Here is a 23,248-nt window from a genome sequence, read left to right as displayed (position 1 = left end):
CTAAAATAAGCCTGGAGGTACTTTGGATCCAAGCCTTCTAAAGTAGCCTGATGAAAAGCATGGACCTACAACCAAGATTACTCTACCCAGCAAAGCTATCATTTAGAATCAAAGGACAGATAAAGAGCTTCCCAGACAGGAAAAAGCTGAAGGAGTTCACCACCACCAAACCAGTATTACATGAAATATTAAAAGGTCTTCTTTAAGAAAAAAAGAAAAAAAATCAAAACTATGAACAATAAAGTGGCAATAAATACACATATATCAACAATTAAATCTAAAAAACAAAATAAATGAATGAACAGAACAGAAACAGACTCACAGATATAGGGAACAGACTGATGGTAGCCAGATGGGAGGGGGGTTAGGGGGTTGGGTGAAAAAGGTGAAGGGACTAAGAAGCACAAATTGGTTGTTACAGAAGAATTATGGGGATGTAAAGTACAGCATAGGAAATATAGTCAACAATATTCTAATTACTATGTATGGTATGAGATTTATCAGGATGATCACTTAGTAAGTTACATAATGTCTAATCACTAGGGTGTACATCCTGAAACTAATAATACTGTATGTCAATTGTAATTGAAAATAATTTTTTTTTACATATATCTTTATTGATTTCAGAGAGAGGAAGGGAGAGCGAGAGACAGAAACATCAATGATGAGAGAGTCATTGATCAACTGCCTCAAGCCTGCAACCTGGGCATGTGCCCTGACCGGGAATCGAACCCCAATCACCTGGATCCTATGTCGAAGCTCAACCGCTGAGCCATGCCCGGCCGGGTGAAAATAAAATTCATTTTTAAAAAATAATGTTGCCCTGGCGTGCTCAGTTGGTTGGAGCATCATCCTGTGTACCAAAGGGTCACAGGTTCAATCCCCGATCGGGGTGCCAGTGAGAGGAAACCGATTGATATTTCTTGTTTTTTTTAAATTTATCTTTATTGTTTAAAGCATTACAGATGTCCCTTTTTCCCCCATTGACCCCTTCTACCCTGTATCCACCCCCTGCCCCAGGTCTTCATCACACTACTCTCTGCATCCATGGGTTATGCTTATATGCATATAAATTCTTGATTAATCTCTCTCCACCCACCGACCCACCCACCTCCATCTTCCCTCTGAGATTTGTCAGTCTGTTCCATGCTTCTATGTCACTAGATCTATTTTGTTCCTCAGATTCTACATGTAAGTAAGATCATGTGATATTTATCTTTCTCTACCTTATTTCACTCAGCATAATACTCCCCAGGTCCATCCATGCTGTCCTAAAGGTCTAGAGATCCTTCTTCTTTACAGCTGCATAGTATTCCATGGTGTAAATGTCCCACAGTTTTTTTATCCACTCATCTATTAATGGGCACTTGGGCTATTTCCAGATCTTAGCTATTGTAAATAGTGTATCTCTCTCTCTGTGTCTCCCCCTTTCCTCTCTCTCTCTAAAAATAATGTCTTTCCCTCTTGCTTTTTGGAGTTTGACCTCAGAGCCTTGCTCTCCGTGCCCCACAAAGATTCAGAAAGCTCCAATCACTCAAAATCTGTTTGTCTAAAGCTTCCTGTTTGTCTAAAGGGGAAGGCAATAATGCCTGCGTGACCCATAGGCCTGGCACAGTCAAGGTCAGCTTCTGGTGACTGAGGCTCCAGGATTAAATTCTGGGCAAGCAGAAGCTCTGCTCCACCCACTGTGAAGTCTGAGAACTAAAAAGACAAAAGAAGGGTGGGGCATGCCATGAGTGAGCAGAAAAGAGCTTGCCTGCATTTCTGGTAATTCTGCTTCTCCTTGCCTGGCCTGGCTCTTTCAACACAATCAATATCCTCAAGATAGCAAGCATCTAAGACCAGTAGCAGCCACTGGGCTAGAATTTTTCTTCATAATATATTGTATGGTTATTTGTATGTCACAAGTTTCTATCTTACTCAACTGTTCAACTGGATGGCTCAGCTACAGCTGAGTGTTTTTGCAATATTCTACTTTCCTGCCACCAGGACTAGATCCTTGGTGCGTATGGTAGGGTATGGAATGCAATCCAGCTTCAATGTTCTTCTTTGGGGAAGACTGGAAAGACATGTGCCCATCACCAACACACACACACACACACACACACACACACACACACACACACAGAGCTTTCTCTAACCTCAGACAGCTACAGAGATCTTCTGAGGAACAGGGTTCTCAGTCAGGTACTATTTGGAATCAAACTACCACAAACTAGCAGAACCACAGAAAAGAGAGGGAGCCACATTAAGCACAGAAAAGTGGTACACTCCACTGCCAATCATTCCACTAAGATCATTTAGGCACAGTGACATCAAAGCAATCTCTAGATGTGGGGCCTACTGAGCTTAAAAAGGGGAGCAGCTTTCATCCTCTCATCCTTTATCCCAACAGAAGGGCCATGACTCCCCACCTTCTCCAGAAAGCCTTCCCTTTCAAACAGGCAAGCCCCTACAATGTCCTCTTTATTTTCCACTTGACAAAGAATATGGGCCCTTTCCATTAAGTGTTCTACCCATTTGATAATTTGCTTATTGGTTGTTCCATACAAATATTAAAATCTGATTTGATATGAAAAGATGGCCATCACATAGTAGAAAAAAACAGCTGCAGAAGAGTATGGGCTTGTCTTTTATATGTGTTTAAAGTTACATGTGTATAAATGCATTTAAAAAGAAGTTCACCATAGAGGGGGATAAATGGTGATGAAAAAATTAAATACTCAGAAACCTAAGCATATACGTTCTTTTTTTACAGGCAAAAGGAAAGAAACCATTATTTGTACAGTTGATCCTGGAAAATATATGGAGTTTGTATGATGCTGTCTTTTACATGCCGTCTTTTAAAGGTTAAAAAATAAAAATAAAAAGTTCACATAACTGGTTAATAATGATGGTTCTCTCTGGAGAATAGAGTCACAGGCAGAAGACAGGGGATTTTATATTGTCCAGTGCTGTTTAATTTCTTACAGCAAATATGTATTTGTTCCATAATGAAAAAAATTATAAATCAAAAATTGTACAATAAAGTCTGTCTGTGTTTAAGTCTGCACTACCAAACAGCACAGCCTGTCTATTAACATTCCTTGTATGGTGTCTAGCTCAGCACTGTAATAACAGAAAAAAAATTCCTTTAAAGATAAGATGACCATCATGGGGATATAAAGTATAGCATAGGAAATGTAGTCAATAATATTCTAATAACTATGTATGGTGCCAGGTATTCACTTCTTAAGTTATATAAATGTCTAACCACTATGTTGTACACCTGAAACTAATATAATACTGAATGTCAACTATAATTCAAAAATTTAAAAAAGAACATTTTTAAAATAAATAAAAATAAATAAATAAATATAAATAAATAAATACAAAATGACCTTCAGAGGCTCTTGCTATTTTAGGGCACAGAACCCATCTAGTAGACCTAAAACCTATACCTCTCAAATGCTAGCCACACCCTTCTCTCGGAAATGGATAGGAGGAAGAGTACCACCTATTGCTCCCAAAATTAGCCTACTTTGACTAAAATATGGACAAATCTGCAAAGACGTGCAGCTCTGAGTCCTAAGGCAGTCTGGGTAATGGTGGCAACAGCAGCAACTGCAGGAAAACACAGCTTCTGAGTGCCCCAACCTAAGATCTACAGGACTTACCTGTTGTCCTCCCTTGATCTGTGCCTGGCCCTGTCCATCCCTGGGCACAGTAGCCAACTCAATCCCTAAACCTCCGGAGCATAAAACTCTCAAGATTAGGTTACACAAAGCAGTCCTACCTGCTGGCCATGCCACAATGAGCAGTGCACATACAAAAAATGTAAAAACTAGGTAATGCTTCAAATATGTACTCTAGGGCCAAACTCTAGGTTGCTTCACAAAGGCAGATAGAAATGCTTGCACGGCTGCTTGTTAGAATCCACTGAAATGTTTGATTTGAATATTGCTCCTTGGCGTGAACACTTCTATATTGTGTAAAGACATGGAAAAAGGGGCTGGAAACTGGCTGTGAACAAGCTGGCCACTTACAGGTCAATAGGCTTTCCATGGTGCACAAGAGAGACAACTCCTCCCCATTCCTTGGCACTACTTAGCTCCATTCTGCCAGGGCCTAGCTGGGTCCACATTTTGCAATTTCCAGTGGGCCACTAGAATTGTTGTTTGGCTTTCTAGAAGACCTTGCCAAAGGAGTCCTAAAGACAATTCCAACTTGACAAAAGTAGCTGTTAATGTATCTATTCAACAAATATTTGTTGAACCCCTCTTTTATTCTAGGCACTGTACTAGGTACTTAGGTTACAATGGGTAGTAAGAAACCATCCCTGTTCTCATGAAGCTTACGTTCTTAGTGGGCTAAGCTAATAGACTGAAAAGAATACACACCTGAGAGTCTTGAAGCCAAGACCTGCTTCTGCTCCTGACTCACAAAGTGACCTTGAGCAAGTCCCTTCCCCTGGATGTGTCTTATAGTTGCCTAACAGAACTTCCATAGATTCAGGTAACTTGTTTCCTTTATAAAACATAAAATCCTTGTGTGGACTGCAGATTTTCAAATGGCCAGGACAGCAACAAGAAGCCAACAGGTACTATGTGGAAAAAAACCACTTTGATAGAAGAGAATCTTCATCCTAAGACCTTAAATATGGCTTGGATGTTCCCCATGAGATGTTTGCCCAACACAGGTGGGATGAGCAGACCTTTGAAGAGTGTATAGTCAGTGACAGACACAGAGACATGTCCTTCTAACAGTGCCTGGCAGACTTGGGGCCGGGAGGCCTGAAAAGTACCCGGTTTCACTGCAGTTTCTATAACTACTTCCACCTCCACTAGAAGGGATATTAGGAAACCCTCTACTTTAGTACCACTCATTTGATGCTAAAGAGCTGAGAAAGAGGTGGCACCTCCCTCCCCAGGCACTTGTGGCCATTCTTGAGTAGGGCTGTGTGGGGCCAGCTGGAGCCATGCTACTCAGGTGAGTGGGGAGATGGGACTTCCCTGCATACCTCCCACTAAAAGCACCATGCTGTGGGGCACGTACAGGAATGCTTGCTCCAGGAAACTGTAGCATCTGGCATTCTAGGCTCAGAGGCTTGATGGTAACAAACATAAAATGGAACTTTAAGAGGCTAATTGGAACAAAAATTCTGGGGTATCCTCCCTTGTGTCCCACACCTGATACGGCACTTTCAGATGCATTAGAGCCTTAATCTTCACCATAATCCTAAGAAGCAGGCTGCTATTACTCTTTCCACTTTACAGATGGGAAACTGATAGCTGGAATGGTTTAAGAAATTTGCTCTAGTGAGTCAAGGCCAGCAAGACTCTCTCTCAGCCCTCTCCTCCCTCTAAGGTGCTTATGCACGCTTCCCTCCTCCAAGGTATATTTTCTCTATTACTAGTGCCTAGTATGTCCTACCAGGTGCTCATCCAACACTGTTGAATCCCTTGTATAAATTACAGCTGCTTCTCTCTCTCCATATCTGTCACTGATTATGTGCTCTTCAAAGGCCTGCCCATCCCTAACCACTTCTACCTGGACAACAACCCCTTCTTGAGGTGGGGGGTAGAAACTTTCAAATACCCAAGTTTACTGAAAGAGAAATACTGGGAGACCAGATTGCTGCAATACCACTTGGTAAGTATGATAACAGAAATTGTTACAAAATACAGCCGGCACACAGAAAATGGTATAACTAATGCTATCTGGGAATATTAAAGAAAGCTTCCAGTGCAGGTGACATAGAATTGGGGGAGGTAAAGAAGATACACTTGATATTTCAAGCTGAAAGGAAAAGCATATGCTAAAGCAAAAGCTGTAAAAGGTATGGCTTACTCGGAGAAAACTGATCCCATAAAGCTACAGCATAGCATTCACGTGAGGAGAAGTGGGAGCTGAGTCTGGAGAAGGAGCTAGGCTAGCTCCAGGTATCAAAGGGTTCTTCCTCTATACCATACTAAGGGGTTTAGATTTTCTCTTCTTCACACTCACTGCAGGGTTACAGACACTGGCAAATGCTGAGAGTAATATAAATGTCCCCTTAAAGGGGAATGGTAAAGTAAATTATGATAGCCATTGGATGAAATTTTGTGAAACCATTAAAATGTTCATTTTTTCAAAACTAAATAGCATTTACCTACGTTTTTATTGCTGAATTAAGTAGAGATAAAGACAGAGGATTTTTTTTTTAATGTACACCATGATTGCACCATGGAAAATTAAGGTACACTTATGAGCTGTGACAAGAAATACACATACATAGTAATTGCTATGTCAAAATGATGGGCTTATAGAAGAGTTCTTCCTCTATTTGCTAAACTTTGTCATATGCTATGCTAGGTTTTACAAAAGGGTGAAATATAAAAATAAAGAACAACTATTCTCCTATTTGATTCCTCTTTCCTTCTCCCCTCCTCCCCCCTCCACCTGCTTGCCTACTCTCCCTCGCTAACAGTCATTCTAATCTACCACCTTCAACTGGAATCCTTAACCCATGTGAGGCCCCTAGGAATGAAAGGCTGCCGGCAAGGTAGTTGTTCCCAGCAGCAAGCTCCTGCATGGCTCAGAAACCGTTCAGCTCAATGTTGGGGAAGAATCTTCCATGCAAAAGCATTACCCAGCTCTATCCAACTAAGCCTTCTCTGAAAACTGACCTAGAAACTTCCCTAAGGAAGGAAGACAGGTACCAAGACTTCTATCTTGCTCTCCCTCCAGGGGGCTCAGGGGAGATAAAGATCATGTTCATGGCCAACTCTTAGGTGGCTGAGATACAGCCTGGGATCCTTGAATCACAAGCAAGCACTGTACAAAATGTCACTAAGGAAGAAGAGTGAAAAAAGATCTAGCCAAGGGTACACCATGTCCAAGAACACATTTATGCCCCATCAGCCCATCAGGCCCTCATAGGAAATTCAGAAATTCCTTTCCTTTGATCTACAAGTCTAACTTCAAAAGTACTCATATTCACAAAATACAAGATCATTTGAAGGCTGAACTAGGCATGTGGCAATCTCCCTCTCTAGAAATCCCTCCCCTTCGCCCCATCTAAGCCCACATTACCTAGCTCTCCCCATCCAAGGGCAACATAGACCTCAGTGACTCAGACAAAGGAAGCGGAAGAGAAGCTTAGTAATTTAAGACACGGCCAAAAGCAATTTAAGAGCACTAAAGAGAGGGATGTCGTGGGGGAAAGAGGTAGAGGAAGTCAAATATCATTTGCATTTAGTCTTGGTTTGTTTCTTGGTCTTCCCCTTCCCTGCTAGAAAAATGACCAACCCAAGGGTCTTCTATTCTTCCTGGAGTCACCAATGACCCAAAATAGCCAGGAACTGTGGCTTGCAGGCTGGACTCTGAGGCCCCACCCAAAACACTCAGTCAAAAGTTGTCTCTCAAAGCCAGGATGCCCACACTCTGTAGTAAGTGGATCCAATACCTCTAAGCAAAGCTCACTGAAATAGAGAGGGATACCTAACACATTGATAGCTGGGGGAGAGGGGAGGGCAACACTTCCAATGCCACTCTAAAGAGGAGAGAGAATTTCTCCAAAAGTTCACTGCTCTCTGTTTGTTACACTCTTTCCAAGAACCCCTTATTACCTTCTTAAAGACTGGGCACAAATAATCAGGAAGTCAGGGAAAGCGAATGTTCTCATTTTAAAGATAAGAAAACAAAGGCCCATAAAAGTAACTTGCCCAAGGTCACACAGGCAGAGACTAAAAGCCAGATATCCTTTATTTGGTGGTCCACTACACTTTTTATTGTAACATTTCTACTAAACAGCATTTTAGAAAATCCAGACAAGTGCCCAAACTGTAAGTGTCAAAAGCTCAGCTCTTCCAACATAGGGTTAGATAGTTCAGGACTGGGAATGGGAGGCAGAGGGACTTTCAATGCAGCTCACTCAGAAGAGCCAAGTGAGAAGCCTAGGCGTAAAAAGGGCACACACAAAGAACTTACCAACTGAAAGGCTTTACCTACTCCAAAGGAAGTTTCAGCTGCTAAGAGCCCCTGCCTCATCCTGCCCTGTCTCACTCCTACACAGTGAGCTTTTTCAGGCCAAGCAAGATTAATCCTAGGCTATCTGAGATCTAAGTAAGAAGCTAGAGTGGAGTGACCAGACAAGGTCAAGAGGGCAAGGAGAAATAAGAAAGCAGGGTAAAGAAATCACTCATTCCAGAGTCCTCCCATCTTCTCCTCTCCCACTTGTCTCCCTCCCCCATAAAACTGTCTCACCTCCTGCTCTAAACAGGCCCTAAACAAGGAGAAAAGTTTGCAGGTGATACTATATAAACTTGAGGAAGGCGTTCCCTGTACCAAAGGAGAACGGAGGACTAGTTGAGGTGCTGAAGGGCATTTGAGGGGGGAGAAAATAGCCAAATAAGGCATACTTGACTGGTAAAGAATCATCAGGAAAGGTTCCAGAAGCTGACGTCCCAGGGAGGAAGCCTTTAGTCATTGGTTTCCTCTGGCAACTGGCCTAAGGCCAGGAGGCAAACTCCCAACCTTAGGAAAATGCCTAGGCTATGACAGAGAGAAAGGTAACCAGGCTAGATTTTTCCCAGGCCAGCCTCAGGCCCTGCTGGAACAGCTCTCCAAGTGCCAGCAGAGAGGTGCAGTGTAACCCTGAAGCGAAATGGCAAATTTTCTCACCAAGCATATGTTAGATCCACCATGGCCCAGGTGTCAAGAGGAGTAAGGCACCTGGAGAAGGGGGCTTTGCTCTACTATGGGTACATATTTCTGATACTGTTGATATTTTCATGTTAGAGGGAAAAAAATTCAAAGGCAAAGATGTTAAGTGACTTTTGTTCTCAGTAAGGAAACTGCTATGGGTTATTCAGTCTCCCAGGAGTATCTGCAAGGAAGTTTGGAGAGGAATTTAGCTCACTTAAAACCCTGGAAGACAGCAAAGATTTGTACAACTTAACTACTGACACCCAAACTGACTGTTACCTTGACCCCTACCCTCCAACTCCATACCACAGATTAGTCAACCCCAGTTAAAGATTACAACAGGTAAAAGCCTCTGGTTGTACTTCATCTAAACTTCAGGCTGAAATTTCTGAAAATGGATGAGGGGGCAGATTAGACCATGATAGTAAGGTCAGGAACTTTATCTAAACACACCTCACTGGAGAAAAACAAGCTTAATCCTTCCCAGGTATTTAAGGGAGGTCAGGACTAAAGAGAGGGAAATGCTGGCCAAGCCTGATAGGCATGCCTTGCTCCCCGTCCCAGGCTCTGGCCCCTGTGACCTCCCAAATATATATCCAGGAAAGGATTCCTCCTCTGGATTATAGTTTGCTTTGTATCACCAAATGCCCACATCTCAACTTTTCTTTCATTAGGCACTGATTGGTACCCTAGCCACACAAAGTACTTATCAAATTCCCACAAAGTAGGAGGGTCACCAGGGATGAAAAGAAGCTTCAACCTTCAAAGTCACCAATCACAGGAGCTACCTGGCAAAACATTACTATAAAGTAAACACAGTGGTAGGTCACCACACCAGTGGCCTAGAAGCTATGTCAACACATACCTTATGCCACAAGAAGCCCATTGAAAAGAGCATCAAATCTAGTTCTGTCATCAGACATAGCCAAGAACTATGCCTTGAAAGTAACCTAACTTTAAGAATCAGATGCTGTAGATAGGCCCTGGCCAGAAAATGCCACAATTCTTAACCTATTACAATCACACACTAAGAAATCCTCCCCTCATTTCCACCCTATCCCAAATACCTATCTCATAGCAAAGACATTAGGAGAACTGAAAGCTGTTTTTAAGCTGTGGGCCTAGAGAATAATCACTAAGCTCTATTCCTTGGTTTAGCTCATATGGAAGCATGAAGGATAGAGCCTCTCACATACCTGCTGGGGCAACAAAGATAACAAAATTTGTTTTAGTTAATTCACAATTCTGGGAAACCCAATGTACAGTCTCCCAAAAAAAAACCCTTCAGAAGGTTTGCCAATTCAGACAGGATTGTTGGCTCCACCTGACCTCAGCATCACTAACTTGGTCTATGCTCACATATACTCTGTGACTCCCCTTGAAACAACCAGCACCTCAAGCCTTCTTTGATTTTAGACCAAGAGAGCACTGGCCTAGGGCCACCTGTTTTATGCCCACATACCAAAATTACATCACTCTCCTACCCAGAATGGCCACTGCACCCAAGTGTACACATCATTCAAGGCCCTGTTCATGTCCCAATAAACCCCCTTCTTCTAAAAATCTCTAGAAAATGACACTTAAATTGTACATATTTTTCAAACTGTTTTTAAGTGAGTGAGCTTTAAATCTCCAGTTAAATAGGGGATCCCTCCATTCATTTATTCATATTCCTTCTAGTGAATAGTACCTAGTAACCTCTCAATAAATGGTGAGAATGCAGCTGCCTGCCTTCTTTCTTACCTATCCTACCTAGAAAAGGGTTGGGCATGTAGAAGTTTCACAAATAATTATAATAGCTAACATTTGCATAGCACTTATCAGATGCTAGCCACAATTCTAAGCAGTTTACATGAATTGCCTCACTAAATCCTCTCAACGATACCATGAGATAGGTACTATTATCTTCACTTTACAGTTGAGGAAAATGAGACACAGAAGTTAAGTAACTTGCCCAAGGCTACACACCTAGTTGGTTACAGACCTTAGATTTGAGCCCACGCAGTCTGTTTCCAGAGTTTGTGCTTTTCACCACTACTTTATGCTCCCTTTCTATAAAGCTTGAAAAAAAACTTTTTTGGCTAGCTACCTGCCCCAGGCTTAGCCTACAACTCCTAAAGGTAACTAGTGAGTGTTGAGGCCAGGAGACTGCAGTCTGTATTCAAATGGTTGCTATAGCAGCAAATACTGTCACCAAAGTGGAAAGGAAAGTACCATAAAATCCTCCTAACTCAAAAAACGGCTCAAGCTGGAGTACTGAGTGAGAATAATACAAAGAGGTCAGAGCTTAAAATTTCAAAAGGCAGAGAGAAAGCGGGGAATTTGGGTGAGGGGCAGGAAGGAAGAGAAAAGTCATTCTGAGGTCCCAGAAGAACTGAGTCACCCACTGACTGAAACCTGCTGCAGCAGAAGCTATTTAGGGGAACTCCATTGCAATCATTTTGTTAATATAACTGCCACAGGGCCAAGTCTCTGGAAATCTGGGTCCCCTGGGTGAAAAGAATCATTCCTCCAAGACAGGCAAACCCAGTAAGAGACCACTGACTTGGGAATCAGGAAAGCCAAGTTCTCCTACCTAAACTATTACCAACTTTATGTGATCCTGAACAAGCTGGATGCCCCTCTAGATAAGAATATGGAAAATAAATAACTACTCTATAAAGACTCTTAAGACAGTGAAGCCCAGTCTCAAGCAGGGCAATGTGGCTAGTCTCCTCTCCTTACCTTTCAGTGCACGTATCCACCTTCCACCACCCTTCACAGTCAAAGCAGAACACTTACCTTCTGGGAAGTGCTACAAAGAGCCCCAAAGCACTGTCAGAGCCTGAATCATCTCCATAAAAAGTAACTTCTGAAGTCAGTTCTACACACTCATAAGAACTTGCTCTTCCCATGACCATAATAACACTATAGTCAAATCACCCTCAGCACAGAGGAAGAAACACTGAGCACCCTGAAGGAGGTGCCATGTAGAAGTCAGACTTTTGAAGTTCCTCCCCTACACCACGGGCCAGACAAGTTGGATTTTAGTCCTAGCCCTATTACCAGTTCACTCGAATTGCTTCTCTTTTCAAGCACAAAGGTTGAACTAAAGTGTTGAACACCAGCTCAGTTGCTCTGTGGTTCAAAACACTCCTGTGAGAAACCTAGAGCATCCAGAACAATGGCTTAAAAGGAAGCTTAAGGCTAAGAGCCATATGGTTTCACTCATATGTGGAATATAAAACTGAAACCCATAGGCATAAAACAGTATGGTGGTTATCAGAGGAAAGGTGATGGGAAAGGTGGTGTAGTAAAGGGCAAAGGGGGCCAATTATATGGTGATGGAAGATGATTTGACTTTGGATGGTGGGCACACAATGCAATATTGCATATCATGTATCGTGGAAATGTACACTTGAAACCTACATAATGTTATTAAACAATGTCACCCCAGTAAGTTTAATTAAAAATTTTCTAAAAATAAAAGGAAGCTTAAGGCTGAGGAAGTTCTGGGTCATCCTAAGTACAGATGCATTTGAAATGTTGCACCCCAGAACAGCTAGGTGTCAGCTCACTGGTGGCAGATACCTCAGGAGGTCAGTTTATGCCCACCAACTTATTAATGTCTAACAATATATCTAACTACCACATTAATGAGGTTAAAAGGAAATCTGAAATATAACAGTAGTTTCCTGACCTTTCAGCATAACTGCAAGGGGTCTATGCTACCTACAGGTAGTGAAAAGAAAGGGAGGGAAACCCATGAAGTTTTCAGTATTTGTCTGAAGCTCTTCAGTCAACCCACAGCCTTCATAGTATTGTCTCATTAGTTTCTTTCTTGTTCTTCAGAATCCTTGTCAGAGCAACTAATGAAATAAACCAGCTCCCAAGCTAGAAACCCTCCATCCTGAACTCAGTAAACAGGAAGAAACAGTATTCCAGAGGTGTAAGGGGACAAGAACATATATTTTAGCAAGTGCTGTTCAACTCTGTATTGCCAGCATACACTGCCTGGTACATAGAAGACATTCAAATTTTAAGGAAAGAATGTCTCAAGAACATAGTACTGGAAGAGTCCCTAGAGTATGCCTATTACTAATACAGTTCCCTCATGACCAGCTGTGAGACTGAGAGCTTAAGGCAGGGACTTGCGTAAAGGCCCACTCATTTGGATTCGTTTACCAAGGATGAGAAAGTTCTTACATGGAAAAAAAAGAAAAATTCTCAGGTCAGTGCTACTTGTCATTTCCTAATACCCACCTTCCAAATCAATGGAGTCCTGAGCTAATCCTCCAAGTACCATGAATCAGAACCTGGAATTAAAGTTTTTCAGCTCTATCAAGCATGAAGTAGGAGGAGGGATGAACAGCAAAGCCAGTCAATCATGACAAGAGCACCTCCTTCTCTTGACCAATAGATTCCCCCAAAAGAGACTGCCCTTGTATTCTGTCTTTTCTACAGGGGCAGAACAGTGGGATGCAGTAGCAGGGAGAATAGATTATGAGTTGGGAAAGATGTACATGATAAACTGAGTTCTATCTTTGAAAGATCAGAAACAGACTGTTCCAAAGAGTAACGATGCCAATTTTCAGTAACTCTAGTCATGAAAGGCCCAACCCTAGTAATGTTGGTAAACCAGATCTCCCCTTTGGAGACCTTGAGGCCAGAAATTCCAGTGAGGGGGACTCCCAAGAAAATACAAAGGGATCTGAATACACTGTTGCCAAGCAACACTATTAGAACAGAGTTCAGAATATATGTAGCCGTCATCTCATCTCATCCAGAAAAAATGAATTTGGAGTCCAGGAGCTAGACCATATGACCTCTAAATGTCCCTTTCAGCTCCAACATTCAGTAAGGCAGAACACCCATAAGCCCAGCAAGAGTGGCTCAGTTGGCTGAGCATCATCCTGCGCTCCTGTGCACTGAAGGGTTGTAGGTTCGCTCCCCAATCACAGCATATACAGAAGGCAACTGATCGATGTCTGTCTGTCTCTCTCCATTCCTCTCCTTAAACATATCCTCAGGTGAGGATTAAAAAAAAAAAAAAAAAAAGGACACCCTTAAAACAAGCTATGAAAACAAGCTATTGTTATAGGCAGCTATAGAATAATGTAGTTAGCAGACTAATGGTCAGTACAACCTGCCACCCACTCACAGAGCAGCCTTCCCCTTTCCAAGCCTAGCGTAAGAGAATATAGATTATTAAGTGCCTTTAAGGATCCCCTGAAGGCTCTCCTGCCCCACCATCTCCTCTGTGCTCAGAGGGCTATTCAAGAAGCCTAAAGGAAATCTCCAAGATGGTTCCTGCTCTGTCTCTATCATCTGTGCTTTCACAAAAGGCTGAGTAAACTGGAGAACCAAAGAAGTGGAGAGATGCAGGATCCAAAAAGTCACCCTTCTCTCACATAACCTCCATTCCTGATCAGTTGCCCAACCCTAAGTCTGCAGGCAAGACTAGTTCAAGGGTTAAAAGACTGAGATTGTTCCTCCTATTCACCAAGTACCCCTTTAGTGCCACTCGAGTGGCTCAAGCAATGCTAGGAATGGCAGGAGAATAAACAATCCACACAGCCCTTGTTAAAGTTTAGCTGAATGCAGACCCAGAAGCCTTCAAATACTTCAAGGAGTTGGGCTCTTCTGCTGACAAGGATGGTCCCATCAATGACCACTTGATCACTTTTCCCCTCACCTACTGAGCTAGGGCTAAAAACCCAGCAAACTGAAGAGGTTTTACCAAGACTGACCCTCTAACTAAGAAGAGGAAGAGAGAGAAAAGAACACCCTTAAAACAAGCTATTGTTGCAGGCAGCTAGAGAATAATGGACAGTTAGCAGACTAGTGCTACTGACATGCTACATCATTCTAGGTCAGTCCCTCCCTATCCGAAGGTCTCAGTTTACCCATCTATAAAATGAGAAGTGTTGGACTTGACAGTTGTGAAGAACCTTTTCAACTCTCACGAACCAAAAACTCAAGAACACCTTGAAAATTCAAAACAATCTCTTTTTAGAGAATCCAAGAGTGTCCCAAAGACACTAAAAACAGTTAAAGATGGTAGGACAGGAGAAAAGGGGTTTGTTAGGGGTTTTTTGTTTGTTTTGCAACTTTCTTACCACCAGAAAGTGTAGATAGCAGTTAATAAGTTCTCCATTCTGGCTACTAAGGCAGACCCAGGAAACTGGCAACTAAAAGCAGAATCCAAGAATGGGCAGGGAGGGAGTGCAGAGGGGCATGTTTTAACAGATTTAGGGGAGGCTGGGCTAACTGTAGGAGACAACTGGCTGCAAAAGTGAAACCAACCCTGGACAGACTGTAGACATGGTTCATATGAATGAATGGATTTGATTTTTCCACTACCCTTCCCTATCTGTCATACTCCAGAAATAGCCTAAAACATACTAGTAAAGAAGGAGTTGAGAACAGGGGAATTTTCTCCCTTCATTAGAGCTACTAGTATCGTTTCTCAGACTTTTGGCTATCAAGTGCAGGTATCTGTTCTTGTCGGTTTAACATTAAAGCTACCAGCTGACATACAGAGAACTATGGTGTGCCTCTGCACACCTCAACATTGATATGAGGAATGAGAAAACAAGAGACATCTTTTGACACCCCTAACTCTCACCAGGAAACCACACAAATGCCAATGTTGGTTACTTTGCCCAAATTATCCACTTCCTTTTATCTGAGGACCAGGAAGGTCTGAAAAAAGGTGGCAATTTTCTTTGGGAAAGAGAGGGGACTCGACTTCAAGAACCCAATCACTGAGTCAGAATGGAGGGTCAATGTGATGAACATCACAAAGCCTGGACCCCAAGGTAGGTTCTTTCCTGTAGATATAAATAACCTCAGTGGTTGAGAGGAAGAAGAGGGAGGGAGAGAGGGGGGAGGAGAAGGGGATTAGATCGATAGTCTCTGCGATCTCTTTCAAGTTAAGAGTCTATGGTCTTAACAGGCATGATATAGTTGTTTCTCCTAGAAGTTGGCCATTCCTTGAGCCAAACAACATGGAAAATTATCCAAATCATCCAGTCCACCAAAATTCAGCCCTCTCCTAACCTGATTCAAGTTTCAGTCAATCTGCATAAAAATACCTTCAGTATTCAGATACATTCAGTACCCTAGGCTTGAGGTCAAACAGCTCTCTATACCCAAGAAAAGGATAACCACACCATTTTCTTCACCACTTTTAACTAAGGATGGAATGGTTAAGGCTACTATGAGACAATTTCCAGACCCATCAATTTGTATTTAATGTGATATACTGCAGAATTGAAAACAGGAAATGCCCCTAGAGAAAAGAAGTAAAGGGACACTCTATTCCCAGAGACCCACCCACCTATTTAGGCAAAGCCACACCTTAAGAGGAGTCGAGGAGTCAATCGCAGAGAGATAAACCTAAGGAGAGGCTCCTGGAAGGTTCTTTATAATCCTCCGCATTGGCAGAGACAATGCAGTATTTCCCCCTCTCTTTTCAAAACCATTCTCTCACTGCGCATGGTGGGGAAGGCAAGTATGAAAAAGCCCCATGTCATAAAACCACAAGCAATTTAAGAGAGAGAGAAAGCATAACTGTGGCAGGCAGTTAGAAAGACGTGAGCAGAACAAGGACAATGGTCTAGGTACATTAAGTCACCAGGATGAAAAGCCCTGGATGCCTAGCACAGGACAACTGTAGGGTGGGACCTCGTCCCCAGGGTGGCCTTTCCTCCCCTAGCATATCGTTGGTCATGTGGTTTAAACCCCCTGACCTTTCCTCCCTAGAGATAACATCCAGGCCTCAGTTGTATTTCAGCTCTAGGTCCAGAAAAGCAATAAAACCAGACAAGGCTGAGTTCAGAATTAACTGCATTGAATAATAGCCCCACTGCCCTGGCACTGCCCAATCAATCAGTGGAGACCTAGACCCTGAAAGGGCACACCTGGAAAACTGCTGAATATTCCACTGAGATCTTCCCCTGGTACCTCCCCTAAAATATCCACCGTTAAAATCCTTAGGATGGAGGACCCAGTAACTCTCCCTCCCTGGAGCACACCCATACCTTTCCCTTTACCCTTTCCCTTCTCCCTCCCCTCCCCCAGGTACATGACCTTTATATTCCTCACATCTAAGCTCCAAGGGCTCTTCCTCTGCCTCTATAACTTGTTTCTTAAGCCCATTTCTTCTATGAATTACTTCTTCTACCTCTTTGATTTTATAAATAAATGTTCTCTTATAGTTTGAGTCTTGATTCTGAATTCTTTCCTAGCCAGAACTCAAGTACTGAGGTTACAAAACCCAGGTCTGGTCTGATGCCACCAGTCTAACACCTGGTGCCATTCCTGTTGCCACCAACAGAGCCACATACTTGTTGAAAACTTAGTGTTTTTGAAGAACAGGATTCAGTAAGGGCAAGAATGACTTGGCAGTAAGTCTGGAATACAGCGACGTGGCAACCAAAGCTCAGCACACACCCAGAGAACTGGGCTCCCCCCCCCCCCCCGACTCTCATCCAAAGACCCTCAGCCATTCTCAAGGCTACTAGTCACTATCTCAGCTCTACAAGGACCAGGCAGTCCTAGGGAGAGGGTTCCAGGAGAACTGCATAGCCTAGGCCAGCCCAACAAGCTGCTTGGCCTAAGGGACTCAAACTAGGGTGCTCACCAGGCCTTCCTGGGCAAGGGAAGGGCCCTAGCAGCCATTTGCCATGACTTGCACAAAAGCAAGCAGGGCTCATTATTCAGGCACACTCCTCCTCCGCCCCTCCCTCCTGGGCATCCGGCTCCCTTAGGCCCCACTCCCAAGAGGCTTCAGCTCTACTCATAACAGCCAGTGGGGTGGAGACCAGATCCTAGAAGCTACCAACACTCTAGAAAGGTGTGGCCCCACAGGAGAGAATCTACACAGAACAGTCCAAGTCCAGAGGGGAAAGAAAGAGATAGTCATTAGGTAATGGGAAGGGAAGGGAAGGGGAGGGGGGGGGAAGGGGAAGGGGAAGGGGAAGGGGAAGGGGAAGGGGAAGGGGAAGGGGAAGGGGAAGGGGAAGGGAAGGGATTGGCGAATGGAGAGGAGGAAGAAACCAGTCTTCTCCCCTAAGAATAGGGCAGACCTCTCCCCCTCAGACTGGTGCCTAATGAAGTGTTAGTGCTTGTAAGTAAAAGCGAGCAGCCTTGATGGGTCCCTCCACATCTCTATTCTCCCCTCCTAGTGGAAAACAGCTGAGACCGCCTGGGGAGTCTGTGGGAAAGATGCGTGGGGGTGCGGGATCCACCCTTAACATCTCCCTCCTCTTTGCTTCTCGGTTTCCAAGGCCCCTCCTGGACAGTGGCAGCCTTGTCCAGAAGGCGCCAATTTCTGGACTGGGGGACGTGTTCTCCTCTGGACCAGAGTCTTCTTCCCCACGCCCATGGCCTGTCTGGGACAAAAGGAGAACTTGGGCCCCGAGGAAGCCTTCCCTACTGTCGCATCCCAGCCTGAGAAACAGGCCAGCCCCTCCCAGCCCACACTTGTAGCCCCAGACCACCTCATCCCCCACCCCCACCCGAGGGCGCGCTGTACCAGGTTTCCACTCCCGCCCCTCCCCACCCCAGGCCTGGCCGAGGGCGCGGCATCCCGCGCAGGCGGGTAGCTGGCCAATTCCCCAGCCATCATCAAGGGTCTACAGGGGTCTGCTAGAGCCTTTGGGGCCAGCAGCGCCCACCGCCTGCACTCACCGTCTTGGGCATGGTGACGGCAAAGGCGGCGGAGTTGGCAAAGTTTTAGCTGGGAGCTGTCGGGCAGCGTTGAACACGCAGTACACACGGCTCGGACTCCGGGGACTGGGGGCTCGGATTGGGTCCCTCGCTAGCTTCGAGGCGACTGCTCGGCTTCCTGCTAACGGGCCACGACTTCACAAACCCCACCCAGGAAAGAGCCGCCCCCGTCGTGCCGCCCGCTCCTTTTTGTGGCCGGCCAGGCTTCCGCGCCACTCCCAGCCCTGGAGCCCGCCTCCTTGCCGGCTGCCTGCCTTGCCCCGCCCAGCCCAGCCCTGCCTAAGCGGGCCACACCAACCACGTGGGGGCCGGACTATGCTTGGGCGTCCCTAGGAGGGCCCCCACCCAAGTCCACCCTGCTCCTCTCCCACCACCTTCACAGCCCTTAACCCTTAGTATCCTGGCTGTCTAACCCCACCCCAAAGAAGGGCCCTGGCAGAGACTTAAACAACCCCTGGACACACTACTAAAAGGGAAAGGGGGCCCTGGAGCCCAAGTAGGGGACAAGAAGTCAGACAATGGGGAAGAAAAGGAAGTTGATAGAAAGAGGGGCTGAGAGAGAAGTGTGGGTTTGGCCCTCTGGGGAGGAGAAGAATGGGTTTGAAAGGAAATCATAGGCTATCAAAGACTGTTTAGTCCAGTCTCCATTAAGGTCAAGAGAACTGAGGATTAGAAAGAGGAAAGGACTTACCAAGGTCGGGCTACCAGTTTAGAGAATGGATTCAGGGGATAATAGAGAAGACAAAGTGTTCAGTTAAGCTATTGCAATAATACAGGCAAGGAATTTTGAAGACTAAAATCCTCTCCCCTCTCACTTTACCAGACAGAAGCTGGTTGTGTTGATGGTCAAGTAGCTGGATATTGCTTAAAGGTTAGACTTGAAACTCTCTGGTTAGGAGGGACCCATCTCAGAACAGAGGCAAGCTGGGGTGCTTGCTCTGTTGTTCTTCAAGATGGCCAAGGAAACACATCTTTGTTTCCTACCTCTTTTTTTAAAAAATACATCGTTATTGATTTTAGAAATAGGAAGGGAGAGGGAGAGAGATAGAAACATCAATAATGAGAGAGAGTCATTGATTGGCTGCCTCCTGCACAACCCGGACTGGAGATCGAGCCCTCAACTTGGGTGTGTGCCCTGAGAGGGAATGGAACCGAGATCTCTTGGATCATAGGTCATTGCTCAACCACTGAACCATGCCCTGCTGGCCTACCTCTTTTTAAAAAACTTCGTGGCAATATGGCCAGAGTTTCTGATCTCTCCCCACCTCACTCCTTACCATGATCCCATGTGAAGTGAGAATTAGCTCAATCTTCCTAGGACCAGAGTAATCCCCAAAATTAGATTTAGATATCATGAGATTTATGCCTGTGTTTGTAGAGACAAGACGTGGGAATAAGCGCTAAACATCCCCACCTATGTCTGCTACCCTTGGTGAAGGAAGTAAGAGGTATGAAGACACCTGGGTTTTTAGAAGAGCTGGATTCAGAAAGGTCAAAGAGCAAAAGGCAAATATTTTTCAAGCAGTAAAGCTAGATGAGGGCCCAAATGAGCAGAGTGGTACAGAGACATTCTGGAGCTGGATTCCAAGGAAACTGGGAGCATCTGAATCAGGGGGTAAGAGATACAAAGGAAAATATTTGAGCTTTAGGGCTAGGCATGGGTTCCAGGTGGAAAGGCTCAGAATTCCTAGGGGTCTGGGGCTGTTCTGGAGCTGCAGCAAGTTTGAGTGTCAAAGTCAAAGGAATATCAAGCAGGAACTGCGTAAGGCTGATTTATGTGAAAGCCTAAGCCAAGCTCAAGAGAGAAATGAGATTGGACTTGCAATCACCTCCAACCCAAGACTTAAGTTCACTACAATAAAGCAGCTTCTGCTTATTAAATGGCATTCTTCCATCAGATAACTCAATAGTTCAGGAGAGGCAATACCTGAGAGATACTGGATAAGGAACAGTCCTATATCCCAGAGATACTTTGGATAAGGAAGCACCTACCCTCAAACCATTGGATGGTAAAAATTTTTTAAATCATTTTTAAATTTTTCAATTACAGTTGACATACAATATTATATTAATTTCAGGTGTACAACCCGGTGATTAGACATTATATAACTTACAAAGTGATCACTCTGGTAAATCTCGTACCCATCTGACACCACACATAGTTATTAGAATATTATTGACTATATTCCTTATGCTGTACTTTACATCCCTGTGACTATTTTATCACTACCAATTTGTGCTACTTTTTTTTTTAAATCCTCACCCTAGGACATGCTGAGAGAGAGAGAGAGAAAAGTCCATGTAAGAGAGAAACATCGATCAGATGCCTTCCATGCATGACATGACTGGGGACTGAACCCACAATCCCAGTATGTGCCCTGACCGGGAATCAGACTGGGAATCTTTCGGTGCACAGGAGGATGCTCAACCAACTGAGCCACTCCAGCCTGGCCCAATTTGTACTTCCTAATCCCTTCACCTTTTTCACCCAACCCCCAACCCCCTTCCCATCTGGCAATCAACAAAATGTTCTCTGTATCTGAGTCTGTTTCTGTTCTGCTTGTTCATTTATTTTGTTTTTTAGATTTAATTGTTGATAGATATGTATTTATTGCCATTCTACTGTTCATATGTTTGATTTTTTCTTTTCTTCTTTTTATTTTTTTATTTTTTATTTTTTTCAAATTTTATATATATATATATATATTTAAATATATCTTTATTGATTTCAGAGAGAGGGAAGGAGAGAGAGAGAGAGAGAGAGAGAGAGAGAGAGAGAGAGAGAGAAACATCAATGGCGAGAGAGTCATTGATCGAGCCCGCAACTGGGTATGTGCCCTGACTGGGAATCGAACCCCAATCGCCTGGATCCTAGGTCGATGCTCAACCATTGAGCTACGCCCGGCCAGGCTCAAATTATATATCTTTATTGATTTCAGAGAGAAGAAAGGAGAGGGAGAGGGAGAGATGGAAACATCAATGATGAGAGAGTCACTGATCAGCTGCCTCCTGCATGCCCCCGACCGGGTATCGAGCCCGCAACTGGGCATGTGCCCTGACCGGGAATCGAACCCCGATCTCCTAGGTCCTAGGTCAACGGTCAACCGCTGAGCCATGCCCAGCTGGGCTTCTTCTTTTTAAAGAAGACCCTTTAACATTTCAGGTAAATACTGGTCTGGTGGTGGTGAACGTCTTTAGCTTTTTCTTGTCTGGGACACTCTTTATCTGTCCTTTGATTCTAAATGATAGCTTGGTATAGGAATCTTGGTTGTAGGTCCTTGCTTTTCATCACTTTAAATATTTCTTGCCAATCTCTACTGCCCTACAAAGTTTCTGCTAAAGAATCAGCTGACAGTCTTATGGGAGCTCCCTTGTAGGTAACTAATTGCTTTTCTCTTGCTGCTTTTAAGATTCTCTCTTTGTCTTTAACCTTTTGCATTTTAATTATGATGCACCTTGGTGTGAGCCTCTTTGGGTTCATCTTGTTTGAGGCTCTCTGCACTTCCTGGACTTGTATGTCTATTTCCTTCACCAGGTTAGGGAAGTTTTCAGACACTATTTTTTTAAAACAGGTTTCCAATTTCTTGCTCTCTCTCTTCTCCTTCCAGCGCCCCTGTGATGCAAATGTTGCTATGCTTGAAGTTGTTCCAGAGGCTCCGTACACTATCCTCATTTTTTTGGATTCTTTTTTTCTTTTTGTTGTTGTGATTGGATGTTTTTTACTTCCTTATATTCCAAATCGCTGATTTAATTCTTAGCTTCATCCACTCTACTGTTGAGTCCCTGTTAATTATTCTTCCTTTCAGTTAGTGTATCCTTCATTTCTGACTGGTCCATTTTTATGCTGTTAGAGTTCTCACTATATATCCAGTGTTTTGAACTCTGCATTTAATAGATTGCCTATCTTCATTTTCTTTAGTTATTTTTCTGGAGTTTTGTTCTGTTTTTTCATTTGGGCCATGTTTCTTTGTCTCCTCATTTTGGCCGCCTCCCTGTGTTTTTTTCTATGTATTAGGTAGAGCTGCTACATCTCCTGGAATTGGTAAAGTGGCCTAATGTAGTAGGTGTCCTGTAGGGTCCAGGGGCTCAGGTTCCCCATTCACCCAAGCTGGGCACTCCAGGTGCACCACCTTCTGTGTGGGCAGTGTACATCTTCTTACTAGAGTTGAGCCTTGATTGCTTTTGACACATCAATGGGAGAGATTTACTCCCAGGCTGTTTGGCTGCAAGGACTGGCTGTGACCACCAACCACTGTGGAGGATCAGCTGTGTGAGGACTACCTCACAGAGCAGGACTTATTTCAGCAGGGCTCTGGTGCTCACTTAGTCCACCCCTTGAATATGTCCTTTTTGGAGGTGCTTGGTTGGTGCTTCAATGTGGTCTAAACCTGTCCACCAAGTGCACTGGCTCTGAAGCCTCCTTTGAGGTGCAGGCCAAGGTCAGCTACTGCTTGTGTTCTGCCCAGGACCACCGGGCATTAGCTACAAAGGGATCTTCAGATGGCTTCCACTTGTGCTGCCCTTGGAAGTGTCCAGGAGAGGCCAAGCTGTGAACCAACGCTGGCTGCCACTGGTATCAGTCCTGGGGCACTTAGTGAGACGTACAGGGCATGCTGACGCCAGATACTACTTGTTTGAAAGAATTTAGGAAAGTCTGAAGCATGACCTAGCACAGGCCTTGCATATGGGAAAGCCACCGGAAACATCTTGGGTGCACCCAAAAGTTGGGTGGGGTAGGGATTCAGGGAATCACCAGGGTGGGGCAAACTGTGATATCCAGGTTCATGGAGATTCAGACATGGCACCCACCTGCTGGTTCTGTGGGGGAAGGGCTCAGAAACAGAACAATAGCTTCTGCCAGCACTTC

The 23,248-nt window shown here is 44.2% G+C and overlaps 1 protein-coding gene across 1 annotated transcript in view; it reads right to left on the bottom strand.

Annotated features, from left to right (window-relative positions):
- Positions 1–18,491, bottom strand: part of MSN (moesin) — a 75,415-nt gene extending 56,924 nt beyond the window's left edge. The window contains exon 1 of the mRNA XM_087813540.1: positions 18,343–18,491. Within this exon, the coding sequence (XP_087669666.1) occupies positions 18,343–18,354 (12 nt within the window). The 5' untranslated portion in view covers positions 18,355–18,491. The remainder of the gene's footprint in view (positions 1–18,342) is intronic.
- Positions 18,492–23,248: the final 4,757 nt, after the last annotated feature.

This window comes from Miniopterus natalensis, chromosome X (genome assembly GCF_054644295.1).
Source record: "Miniopterus natalensis isolate mMinNat1 chromosome X, mMinNat1.hap1, whole genome shotgun sequence".
Classification (NCBI taxonomy): domain Eukaryota; kingdom Metazoa; phylum Chordata; class Mammalia; order Chiroptera; family Miniopteridae; genus Miniopterus; species Miniopterus natalensis.
The sequence above is the reverse complement of the archived record's forward strand: the minus strand, read 5'-3'. Positions and strand labels throughout refer to the sequence as shown.